Source organism: Anneissia japonica, unplaced genomic scaffold (assembly GCF_011630105.1).
Source record: "Anneissia japonica isolate Jap-2015-1 unplaced genomic scaffold, ASM1163010v1 scaffold5330_len1712360_cov203, whole genome shotgun sequence".
NCBI lineage: Eukaryota > Metazoa > Echinodermata > Crinoidea > Comatulida > Comatulidae > Anneissia > Anneissia japonica.
In genome coordinates, this window is record NW_022711894.1 from 1,229,266 (window position 1) to 1,242,516 (window position 13,251).

Genomic DNA, 13,251 nt, shown 5'->3' on the forward strand with positions numbered 1-13,251 from the left:
ATCTTTTTGATGAAGACAAACACAAGAGCAACCTCAATATTCCCATTTGAGCCTAGTCATTGACTTATAAAGGCACATAACTTTTGCTATCAGGGTAAGAGACCTGGTAGTCATCCCCCATTATCGTATTCGCAGACGTGACATCTTTAGTGGTGTGACTCCTTGAGGTAGAGGATTCCGTAAATCCATAGATTCTGGAAAGAATGAGCTTGTAATAGTTTTGATGCACTAGTATGTTAGAAAATGTCTGTTGTAGGTGCGCCACTCAGCTGCATGTAGTTTTAATAATTTTGATAGGTTTCAGTTATTAATCAGTATTTTATGGAAATGTGCACATATTTCCATCACTTCTTCCTGTAAAAAATGTCTCCAAATAAATGACACTTGGCACTGTACAGTTTTTAGATTGTACTTGATAGAGGGCGCCCTTTTTTGTTTTTTATAATAATTCTGGGTATATATAGCGCCTCACGTTGTCACAACCTCGAGGTGCTTCTTGTACCCATTCATTGGTTATTAATGTACATTTTCATAATAATAAAGCTTTGAAAAAATGTTTAGGCTTATATTAGTATAATTGATCTCATATATTACATGATTTATAACAGCAACAGTTGTAGAAAAAGTGTGAGAAGGATTGCTTTACGTGATTGTGTGGTGTTACAATGCAAGTGAACGACGTGCCATTCAGTAGCTGCGCCAGACAGGCCTGACCCCCCTGTCGTCCGGACGGTCCGACTATCGACCAGGTCGTCGGACCAAAAAATAAAATGTAAAAATAATTTGCCTATCTAAATAACTATTTATTTACTTTGATTGGCAATCCCTAATATTGTGGTCTAAAGCACATTTAGGACCAACTTAAGCCATAAAAACTCTCCCCGTGAACCCCTAACAGGGATTTTTTTCCCCGGGCCGTCGACAAGGCTTCGCCGTCGCCTTGGTTCGGTCCCTTCCGTTGGACCCTTTGTCGGCAAATTTCTGGCGCCATGACACGCTTATGATGCAATCTAGACATGTACAAGAATATGACCATTACCATCGTCATCCCCACTGCCATATCTGCTTATAAACAATGGCACCACCAAAAGGGGAAGGGTCAGTGGATTCACGTCACAGAACAGCTTCAATTAAGCCAAAACTGCCCAGTATTCTAGGCACCAGGGGTATCATCCCTGGTGCCCAGTATTCTAGGCACCAGGGGTATCACCCCGCCCCCTTCATCTTAATCCTTGTCAGACAAATTCTGGCGCCACCACTGCTTATAATCATAAATAGTAGTCTACTTCATTGCCATATACTCTGATCATCATAATTAACATATTTTTCATCATTATCAACATCATCAGCATCACCACTACTTCAATACTGTCATAAATCAACACATCAAAATATTATGTTCATACTGACCTCATATACACTCAAGAAATGAGATGATTTATTTCCCTTCCATCTTTAGCTACCATACATCCACAGAACATAAATTTGTAAATATCACATGGTTTTAAGGAAAATAAGAAAATATATTTCAAGATTGTAAGCTAATAAAAATACAATTATCTATTCAACATAATTATGTAGAAGTTAATAGTGAACAAACTCCAATTAATAAAATGTACTTCCTATTATACTAAAAAAAATAAATAATAATTGTGAAAAAATATTAATAATATAAGTTATGTATTCATTAGCTATGCTAATATCATTCAGCTGAAGATGGTCCAAGTAAGTGGATCGAAAGCTGCTGGTCATAAATATATTATTGTTAATATTGTTAAAATAAATGATTGTTGTTCTATGTCTGATCAAAAAGACACAGAGGTTGGTGGCAGACAGTTGCAATCATTCCCTCAATGATCACCAACCAATTGGATTGTTAATAATAATATTTTACAAGATTTCCATCTCAAATGTAATTTCCAAAATATTCTCAATACAAATAGGATATTATTATACATGATGTAACAGCCTGGGACATATGATTTTTGTTTATACATTGCACTTCTCAAACCTTTGTATGTACTATTTAACAAGACATCAATATTCTACAATATCACTGGCTCATATCACAAAACTCTGCCAACTTTAATGCTAATGTCAGTACTATAATGCCCAATATCTGAGGATCTGGGTTTACCAGAAAGGTACATTATTGTTGCCAATATTCAAAAGCTATACAATAGGTGTTGCTAATGAGTGTTGTCAAAACCACAAGATAAATTATCATGATTCAGAATTCTCAAGTTCTATGGAACGTCATTAGTTGCTACGGAAATTTTGCACAATTATGGACGTATTACGGAAATACCGTAAAACCTAGAACAGACGGCCTGGGCTGCTTCTTTTTTTTTGTGTACTTAAGATGGGCTTCTTTTCAACATGTGCTTCTTTTTTTTTGTGTACTTAGGATGGGCTTCTTTTCAAAATGTGCTTCTTTTCAATTGGGCTCTTTTCAAGGCTACTTTTGCAAAGTAAAGAGGGGGATTCAATTCCAGATGAGCTTCTTCTCAAGATTAAGCCCATTGGGCTTCTATTCAAGGATTTACGGTACAGTAAACAGACAATACAGAAATTTGTCATTAGTCCTAGACCCAGAAATATATAGTTCTACACATTGTCTAATGTCCAGGACAATGATTTTTCCATCAGGACCCTAGACCACCCAGACTTGTGTAAAACTCCCCAAAAAAGTGACCCATAAATCAAAACCCCGTCCAGTTTGAAATTCTACAGCCAACAGCCATTGTTATACTGTAGGCCTACCTGCAATTTTGAGCAACCCATACTCTGAACTCAAGGCAAATTATGAGGTGTTTTTCATTTTACTACGGACAACTGAAGACATAGTTATGGAAATGCATTTTACTAACTTGAGAAGTCTGCATGATTTTGAGAACAAAATGTATTTTATACCGAAATAAATAAATAAATAAATAAACATGTTTGCAGTCTGGCAAAAAGTACAAGATTCTCTATCTTGTAGTAAACCAGTCTTCATGTAAATTAAAATACAATACAGTCAGTAAAAGGTCTAGAAAAAATAAATTTCCCTCCATAAGCACAACTCACCACTGCAAGCAAATATATAAATATGCATTTACCATTATTTCAGTATTCAATTTCATTAACATGATTTAATTAATTGATTAAAACCACCACCTCTTTACAAATACATATCAATTTGTAATCGCGATTGTGTTTAAAAAAACAACTTGCAACTCTTCATGCACAAAATCCATAAAATTGACTGTATCTACATGCACACCAGATAAAATATTCTGAATAGCAGTCATTCCAATGCATACAAGACAAGAACTCTCCAGTAATCAACTGTCATGATATAGCGACACCTGGTCAGTTGCCATGGAAATCAACTAAACCCTAACTTGGTCAGTTGCCATGGAAATCAACTAAACCCTAACTGCTAACAGCTTCCTTTTTCAAACGCTGCTCATATCTGAAACATTTAAAAATATGTAACATCATAGAAATTGTTAGTAATACCATTATTGTACTAATAGCAGAACCAATCACAGCAAAACTGTCCATTCAAACTAACTTTAGATAATTATGACGGATCCAATTATTTCCATCTCAGTATTTAGTGTAAAATACTGCTTCTAAAAATTTTAAAACTTGTACTACACCACTATTTATTTCTTTACTTTGCCTGTGTAAATCAGACTCTAATACACAGTATTAACTATTATACAGTATAACAATATGAACTCAATGTGGTAGTAAAAAATGTTATTTGTTTTAGTGGCAGATGTACAACTTTGTAACTTGACAACTATTTTCCAAGATAATCATTAATTTATGAAAGATCTTAAATTAATAATCATCTTGGAAAATTATTATTAATTCATGACATACTGCAATAATTGCAAGAGAATGTTGAGACTTACAGATAGATTCGTATAAGTTGAATTCCACCAGTTAGACACAGGAAGAAATTTACACTGAAGAGGTTGTAGTTTTTTGGAATAATTACAAGAGAGTAACGGCACCAAATCATACCTGTAAACAATAAAAAATATGATAATGATTTAAAGATTTATATACAGTACCATATTTATTTGAATAAATGTCCCACTCGAATAAATGGCCATCCGGAGCCTCATTTGAATAAACGCCTCCATCGAATTAACGCTCTGGGTCTCAACACGTTCTATTCTACTCCAGTAGATTTACATTTATTTTAACCTGGTTAGAATCGATAGGTCTGTATGTTCACGCAAAAACCAGACCTTTTAAAACTAGCGCAATCGAGTTGGAGCTCCTTCGTGCTTCTAAAAACGATCCAAGTAGAGCAAAAATAACGCTCCTTGATTCACCAGAAAACTAAAACAAATGACAAAAATGTATTTTGAAACATTCATAATCAAAATTAATCAAATTTTGCATAAAACTGACTCATTACCTTTTTAATAAAACAATGTTTATTTACATGGGTTTGATGCGAAATTGACATTTTCTGTTGTTATTTTTGAAGTTATGGTCCTCTAAAAATGCTCCAAATTAAAAATTCCAATCGAAAAAAATACTTTTTTTCCTAACCGGACCACCCTCTCCTTCAAATAATGTCACTGATTTTAACAGATTTTGCAAAATTCTGAGGACAGGCTCCTTGATGGAAGAGAGCTATTTGTATTTAAAGGTCTGAATTATAACACATTGTGGTGGTAATTATGTGTTATAGTTCAACCTTTACAGTGAAATTAAAGAGGGTCTATTTGAGTATATACATATGTATTTTTCACAAGAAAAAAAAAAAAAAAGCCTCCCTTGAATAAAAGCCTCAAGAACCCTTCTCAACAATAAACACCCGGGGCGTTTATTTCAATAAATTTGGTACTTAAAGAAAAACACAACATCATAAACTAATGCAGGACACAATAAATTTAGTCCTTAGACCAAATATTATTACATTTCCTATATTCTATTGTATAGATTTAAAACATTTTTGTGTGTTTTTTAATTCTCGAAATAAGAACAGTGTTTCAGTGAATTTCTGAATCTTATAACAGATGGTGTATCTTTTAACAAACATTTTAACTTTCCTGTATAACTGTACAAGAATATCTCTGTTGACAATTGTATACCTGTATAATTTATCAGGCTTTTGAATAATTTCTTGATTGACATTTAAACGTACCAGTACCAGATTAAAGAATTTCTTCACACATGTAACTATATACTGGTATCTTTACAAATTTCCTATTATAAAATATATGACAATTATATTCCTGTGACTGTTGTACAGAGCTTATCCTTTAATACCTACTTGACATGAGATAAATGTTAATCAGATATGTGCTATTAAGTTTGTAAAGAATTTTTACTTTAAGTTTGTACTTAAACTGTCCCTTGTACCGTCTTGTGTCACTGTAGCTTAAACATTTTTATCTGAATTCACCTTCATACTTTTTGATGTTCTGATAACTGTTTGTTGTAATTTGTGTCATTTAAATTTTTAATTCATTTTAAATGTCTTTTTTAAATCTTTTAAATTAAAAATTTTTATGAGAACTTCGAATATTTTAATTACCTCACTTGTTTATATATGTAATAATTGTTATACTAATAATAATGAATATTAAGAATGATTTCCTGTTTAATGTACTATTTTGTTAACTTTTTCTTCAATTCAGTTCTGTAAACTGAATTGAGATACCTTGATATATATACTTGTATTATTTAAAAGCAATGTAAATAAATGTCCCTTTAGGTTTGTATTGATAAAATACTTTACAATGTTTCATTATGCTTTTAAAAGCTTTGTGCAGCTATATTGTTGTTCATCGCGCCATTCATTACAACCGCAACACAATGTTCAAGTGACACTACAGTACTTTCCCCCAATAGACACACAACCATTATATTTGCTAACAGAAATTTGAGTATGATACTTATCAAAAAAGTTATACTATTGTACAGCAACATCATGTAAAATTAACCCTACCCCAACATGGCTACATTACACACTTGTATATCAGTGTTGTCTCAGAACTGATGCTTACAATGTTTAGAGGTATGATGCCAGGCTAGTGATCTGGAGATCGTGGGTTCGAGTCCCACCCGAGAACAACTTGCGATTTTTTTCGCAGTTGTTTTCAAATGTACTGAGTATTCGGTACATTTCCACGTCAGGTAGGGCAAAAATTACACCTATACATGTTTCTCCTAATGCAAATCCAGTTATTGTTTATTATTCCATCACGACAATAACAATTACTTTCAACACTGCAGTACCCACTGCTTACTTGGACTCGAATTCAACCCTGGCCATCAGGCGCAAGCTCGGTGGTCTAGAGGTATGATGCCAGGCTAGTGATCTTGAGATCGTGGGTTCGAGTCCCACCCGAGAACAACTTGCGATTTTTTTCGCAGTTGTTTTCAAATGTACTGAGTATTCGGTACATTTCCACGTCAGGTAGGGCAAAAATTACACCTATACATGTTTCTCCTGACACAAATCCAGTTATTGTTTATTATTCCATCACGACAATAACAATTACTATCAATGTTTAGATTGTTATTTTTATATGGCTGACAATCATGTCAACAAATTAGCTATTAGTACAGTAACTGATGTTAATTTGTAGATGAAATCAAAATAATATGCAACAGCATTTACCTGTAGCAGCCAAAGCACCGGACTGTCTAACACTGAGAGCCTCTGGGGGTCGGGCCAAGTCAGCTAAACCAGCAATTACAAGTGCCTATGTCAGATAAATAAATAAGAATACTGTAAACTTCAAAGCAGAATATAAATACCAAATCACTGTATTAACAACTTTTAAAATGACATTTACAAAGACGTCAAACTATTAATCACCATTATTTATGTTCATAATTTATAAATAGGTAGGGAAGGGGAGGAAAATTGCAACGACAATTCCTCCTCATAGTGTTAGACTGGCGTGAATGACATGATGACCCGTATACACTGAAGGGTGAAGTTACTCAATAACTAGTGCATTGTACTCATTACAATTATCAACTGTATCCTCTCCTCCTACATCTGCTTCTTAGTATTCTGCTGATACATTGCCAACACTTCTCATGTCCCTATTGTAGAATATCAGAAGCAGCAAATGGCACCCAAGGCCTTGAGAAGCAAAAACAAAGTGATATACTGGACTCAAATGTCAGCATTGTTGAACATGATTACTATGATTGATGGAGCAGGAAAATAAAGCAGTTCAGAAAGCGACCTCTAACGTGTCCTAATAATACAACATTCATAGTATACAGTATTCCAATATGAATCAATTATTTCAATGCTCTAGATTCAAGATTAAGTGATTATTGACTTCGAAGGCTATTAATCATTGAATACAATAATCATTACTGGTAATTCACAATTAGGCCTACAAAAGCAGGACTAGGCCAAACTGGCCCCAGTCGCAGTCTATTTCACCCTATTTACACTTTAATTTGGGAAGATAATCAGGATGCATGTTCCATGATATTTTAAGGGGTTTGAATTACAAGTAATGTGCTCTCGACAATAGACTTACCCATTTCCATGAAGGTGCCCAAAAGTGTATAGTCTTCAATCCTATAAAAAATTAGGAACATGTAATTACAGTGCACGCATTATATGCAGTTTAATGTATAAAAAACTCAATGGCCAATGGTCGTGTATTTTTATAGTGCCTTCCACAGTAATAACTGCCTCAAGGCGCTTTAATATATTTTAATGTACAGTATTCGCTAACAACCAGTAATGTAGCCAAAGGTGCATGTGTGGGGGATGGGTGGTGGTAGAGAGATGTGGTTCACTCTGCATTTTCCACAAAACCCCTCTTTCCATTATAAATTATGTATGTTTACCTGCTGGATGATTCCATAATCCCCTCAACTTTTCAGGTAGTGCATCCTGAATACGTTGATCGAATCTTGCTAGTGTTGAAGAGCGCCCTCTGACAACTGAAGCATTGGTCCCTGATTTTCGATAATGAGTAAGGAGAATGTTTTTACGTAGAGAAGCAGAGAGCCTAATTGCCATCTAAACCTGTAAAGAAAGGAAAAACATGTAAGAGACAAACTTTATTGAAAATAATAATAATATGATGATTGTATCAATGATACAGATCTGCTTGTAAGATGACTATGCTCTTGTCGTCATTTGCCCACATACTGTAAACATGGAAAAATATGAGATATAAATTATTCTGCATGTAGTGAAACAAATAAACTTCTTACATGGAGGCAAAGAGAGCAGCAGAAAATCGTATTAGATGGAGAGACTTCATCTTCATATCGAAGATGGCACATGATGATGATGAGTGAAATAAATGGTACATAATAACAAGAACTATTAAACAAAAGAATGATAATAAAGATTAAGATGGCAATGAAGATGACATGATGATTATAATGCAAATAATATTAATATGTTTGCATACACCACGTTACAGTAAATGGGTCAAAATAACTAATGCGTTAAGAATGTTTGATGTTCAGAAGATACTGTAGCTGTAATCATCTTCAGAAGAATGAAGAGATTCAATTATTAGTTTCCATGTGTATATAATGATGAGGAGGGTGAGGCTAATTATGATTGGTTGATAGCTACACAAAAGACAAGATGAGTGGCTAGACAAACCCAGAACTCAAGCTTTGTATTGAAGTTGGTGTTGGATAGCAAAAACAATTTCTTTTCTCAGTAAGGCTCATGTTGCTAACAATGGCCCTGTCAAAAGCCAAAACAATGGAATTGTCTCAAAGTGGGTGGTGATGTGTCGCTGTGTGTTGCTACCGATAACGCGAAAAGCCAGATGTCGCTGATCACCTCCAATGTATTTGACCAGAGCTTGCCCTAATGTTCTGTCTGCCTTATACTCAGGTCAAGGCTTGTTAGGTGCAGTAAATAGCTGGGCTAAATGCTTGGCCAATTGGCAATGCATGGAGTGGTATCATCCTTCTCTGTGATACAAGCTTTTCCTTCGGTAATAGTTAAGAAATATGTATGTGGCTTTTGTCTTCATGTTTGTCAATGCTGCTTCACCTAGCTGTTGCTTGTAATGAGAATGTAAAGGATAAGGATGATGATGGTGAAGATCATGATAAAGATGAGTTACGATGAAGCATGATAGTTATGGGGTTTATGATTAATTAATATAATGGTGAGTGATGATGATAATTATGATAGCTATTTAAAGGGAGCAAATTGCACCACTGTAGTTTTTTCTTCTTTTTCAACCATAAATTATAATACAAATTGATAGATCTTTGATATTACCATGAAAATAATGCATCAAAAATATTAATTAATCTAGAGCTCTTTTGTTTATGGCAATCTATATCATAAATGTGTTAATTTCCAAAGCATTGCATCCTGTATTTCTGCATATAATATTTGAAAAATCTGGTAATTTCTTTAAATCTATTAATTACTAAATCACCTGGTAGACTATACGTGGATAATAGACTCAGTACCAAATGAAAACCCATGAATGGTGTTTAGAAACCAATATTTGTATAATACATGCATTCTACCTTTCTACTACACATAATAATAGTTAATTGATTGTGCTATTTTTAAAGATGCATTTAGCTTTTAACAAAATACCTGTATTATTGTTATTGTAAACTGATGTGAAATCATAACAACAATAAATGTAGTTATTTTACTTACTTATTTTTGTATTCACTCAATAATGAATTGACTTTTCTTATTATTAGTGTACTGTAGGGAGGGTTCTGGAGAGAATGGACCACTTTAACACCCTGTAATTACAGAATGTAACTTCCCATTAAGCACCATTAAGCATGAAGGCTTAAGGGAATTTGCATTTGCTGGTCTAGTTTTTCAGTAAATAAGTGGGTAGGCCTACCTGGTAACGCCTTTTTCATGAATCGGTAGACAAGCAACATTAGTCAGTGGTGCATAACCAACAAAAATAAGATAAGCCTTGAGGCAAAATTCTTGACCTCATGATATTTAAAACTCCATAAGGGTCGTATGCTAATAATTTTTTATGGAGATCACTTCAAGATGTCTACCGATTCGTTGAAAAAGCGTATTCTATAAATTGAATGGTACTGGATTACAACTGAGCTACCAGGCATGGGGTTAATTAGTAAAAATGTAAACAATTACAGTGAAAATGTAATTGATTACATTTTCACTGTAATTATTACATTTTCACTGTAATTGACCCCATGCCTGTGAGCTACACACCTAGAATATTGTTTGGGAGAAGAGGATGCTTGCTATACAGTAAAAGTAGGATATTTTTGGTGTGAAACAAGTCACAGGAATCTGTAGTAGGAAATTGGGATGGCCTCACATGCAACAAGCAAACAAAAATCACCCTGCCTGAGGCTCACGAGGTCCACATTTAGCACCCTGGCTGCTTCTCCCACCTTGGTTATGATGTAATTAAATCTGTAATTTACAATTTCATCTGTCTATTTATAATTTTTAAAAAAAGGAAGGTTAAAATTAAATTCCGCTAGTAGGCCCTACCTCAACTTCAAGAAAAATATACTGTTGTTAGGCCTAGGCCCTAGGCTAGGCCTAGACCAGGGAGTTGTTATTTAGACGGAACATCCTAGATATGAGCCAGGACATCAGTCACCAAGGTCAGAGAGCCTCTAGCTGACCCTCAAAAAGTGAGAGTATTTTGCCTGTTTGATGAGCTGTGGTCAGGCCTAGGCTAGGCCACACTAGAGACCCCACTATACTAGCTACTACTAGGCCTAGTACAAGTTAGGTAGGGCCCCTGGCTCTGGGGCCAACCTTCTTAGTAACCTAGGCCCCAGGCCTAGCCCCAGGCTATTTTAATTGTTATTAATACAAATTAAAGTATGATAGAAATCAAATATTTTAACATAATTACCTAGCATACAAGCTTCAATAAAACTGTGAAAGCGTGCTTGAAACGGGAACAATTGCTAAAGTAGTACTAGCCTAGGCCTTCCCTAAACGGTCATTAACGACTTCGTTCGCATGCACAAAAAACAAAACCACAAAAAAAAACTCAATGAATCCACGAACGGCGCGGCGGGGAGGCGACGACGTAGTAGAAGAATTCCTGATGACGTAATCTTATCAATAGTCTCATAAATGTCGCTAGGATAGATTCTCTCGTCGACGTTTTCAACAAGACTAGGAAAAAGTTAACCTTTGCCCCGCGCTTCAGGCCCCATCAAAATAAAGTAGGTTCTCTAGTTAATTCTAGGCCTAGGCCTATGTGTTTTGCTAGTACAGTGCATGAAAAGTGCTCCAAATTGATATGGAGAGGAAAAGGAACATTACATGGAAAGCCAGAGCCCGTTCGATAGGTTCTCTAGATTTTCAGATATTGCGTAGGAGCATTATCGGTAAGTAATCATGAGTTTTAATGCAAAAAAAAACAAGGACTGACGCTAGGCTAGGCCCAGCTAGGCTACTACTACTATACTAAGTAAGCGCTAGGCTCCCTCTAGGTAGCCCAGTAAGTAAGGCCTAGCTAGTTAGGGGCCTAGGCCGAGTTAGGATAGGTAGGCGGAGGGTCTTCTAACATTCATTGTAGGCCTGCAGCGAAATAGTAGGCCCTTATCTAGTCTAGCCTTTAGTTTACTACCAGGGGATACTAGTTGACAGTAAAATGACGAAAACAGATCATATTTCGGTCGCGCTTCGTTTCGGTCGCGCTTCATTTCGGTCGCGGTATGTTTTCAACAAATATATGGAACGCCAATGGAGTTTCGAAACGCTAAATTTAATATAACTAAGCCTAATTATCATTGCAAGTTCGTCAATCGGTTTATCATACTTTTTTTCATGATATGATGTTATATATTATTATTATTAATATTATTATTATATTATTATTTTTATTTATTTACATTGTATCTGGAAAAATCAGCCAATTTGTCATTTAAATTACTGTAACATTAGTTTATTAACAATTATTTTTATTAGTATTAAAGTTTGTTATTGTTTTTATTTTCGTTTTGTTATGAATCCTACGCCTTTTACTACATAACAAATACAGCAAATGAAATAAATACGAAAAACATGATATGATGTTATATATTATTATTATTATTATTATTATTATTATTATTATTATTATTATATTATTTTTTTTAATTTACATTGTATCTGGAAAAACCTGCCAATTTGTTATTTAAATTACTGTAACATTAGTTTATTAACAATTATTTTTATTAGTATTAAAGTATTAGTATTGTTACAATATTACTGTATAACTTGGTGCTATTTTTCTTTTTTTTAACAGAAACAACGCAGATGTTACGAAGTTGACCGAGTTTGAGATACGTTTTTTTTTTTGGTTCTTTGCTACATATATTGATATAATTTTTATTAATGCTTGAATCAAATAAAAATCTATGGAATAAGTATAGTCAATAGATTAGTTTCGTATACGTTTTTTTTTCTTGTCTGTTACGTTTCCATTTACCATAAATGTTCTGATCATGTTATAATAATATTGTAAAGGAAATATGTATTTCCATATTTATATTTTCCATATAAAATTATCAATACTTTGATCATTTTAAAAGCCTTTTCATGCTTCTGTTATATTCATAAGCCCGAGAAAATCACTCAACTTGATAGGCCTATTTCTTTAGTTGCATAACTGGAGTATAATTGTGGAAAGAAAAGTTTCCACATATTTAATGCCATGGTACTCTTAAGGCGAATATGACACAAGGTTTGTGATTTCTTGCTTGTTTTATTTCCATTTTTGATACATTATTGCAGACAGAAGTAGGTCAGATACTAAAATAGACGACTAGCTATTAGTACAAACACGTACGCTGAAGCGCAGTTCACCACTTCACGTGTGTTCACCTACTTCATGAAACCAGTAACTTCAAATCGTCTGCGCTGGCTGCTGATCATGTTTATAAAATAAAAAATAAATGGATAATAAAATATATATTTGTTATATGATTTCATGCTGTCTCTTATACACATCTAGATGTGTATAAGAGACAGGTATTGCTCCTGGTGAAATAGATTTCAGATGGTAACAATATTCAATTCAATTAAAATCAAAGATACATTTTATTGACCATTTATTAAAGTATAGTACACTATATGAAAACGCAACAGAAAGAATAGCATGAAGCACATTTTTTCAATTACAAGATCATGTTGCAATCAAGGAGGCTCCTTGTTGCAATCATGAATATATCAAGGAGGTATAATAATATTTTTAAACCTCCTTGAATATATCACCGTAAATGGAAGAAAGAGAATATAGTAGAAAGATATTTTGT

At 34.1% G+C, this 13,251-nt stretch overlaps 2 protein-coding genes across 4 annotated transcripts in view; one reads left to right on the forward strand and one right to left on the reverse strand.

Moving 5' to 3' along the window:
- Nucleotides 1-1,394: 1,394 nt before the first annotated feature.
- LOC117107686 (mitochondrial pyruvate carrier 2-like) lies at nucleotides 1,395-11,009 on the reverse strand. 3 transcript variants are annotated; one of them, XM_033249415.1, is made up of 7 exons: nucleotides 10,857-11,002; nucleotides 9,650-9,741; nucleotides 7,843-8,023; nucleotides 7,527-7,567; nucleotides 6,641-6,725; nucleotides 3,909-4,020; nucleotides 1,395-3,457 (listed from the first exon to the last, which is right to left on the reverse strand). In XM_033249415.1, exons 3-7 carry the CDS (start codon nucleotides 8,015-8,017, stop codon nucleotides 3,418-3,420), a joined length of 453 nt encoding a protein of 150 aa, XP_033105306.1. In that variant the 5' UTR covers nucleotides 8,018-8,023; nucleotides 9,650-9,741; nucleotides 10,857-11,002; the 3' UTR covers nucleotides 1,395-3,417. The 3 variants fall into 3 exon arrangements, with proteins under 3 accessions (XP_033105306.1, XP_033105305.1, XP_033105307.1); XM_033249414.1 differs by lacking the exon at nucleotides 9,650-9,741 and having other exon boundaries at nucleotides 10,857-11,009; XM_033249416.1 differs by lacking the exons at nucleotides 9,650-9,741; nucleotides 10,857-11,002 and adding an exon at nucleotides 8,418-8,536.
- A 112-nt stretch (nucleotides 11,010-11,121) lies between these two features.
- LOC117107683 (DDB1- and CUL4-associated factor 6-like) overlaps nucleotides 11,122-13,251 on the forward strand; it is a 23,005-nt gene continuing 20,875 nt past the window's right edge. The window contains exon 1 of the mRNA XM_033249412.1: nucleotides 11,122-11,340. Coding sequence (XP_033105303.1) covers nucleotides 11,253-11,340 — 88 coding nt within the window. The 5' untranslated portion in view covers nucleotides 11,122-11,252. The remainder of the gene's footprint in view (nucleotides 11,341-13,251) is intronic.

What these genes read in the sequence shown, in the direction of transcription:
- LOC117107686 (XM_033249414.1), bottom strand. Translation starts at nt 8,017, where the DNA reads ATGGCAATTAGGCTCTCTGCTTCTCTACGTAAAAACATTCTCCTTACT. An exon ending in ATTATGGAATCATCCAGCAG is followed by an intron (nt 7,568 to 7,842) that starts GTAAACATACAT and finishes AATTTTTTATAG; the next exon opens with GATTGAAGACTATACACTTT. An exon ending in GGGCACCTTCATGGAAATGG is followed by an intron (nt 6,726 to 7,526) that starts GTAAGTCTATTG and finishes TATCTGACATAG; the next exon opens with GCACTTGTAATTGCTGGTTT.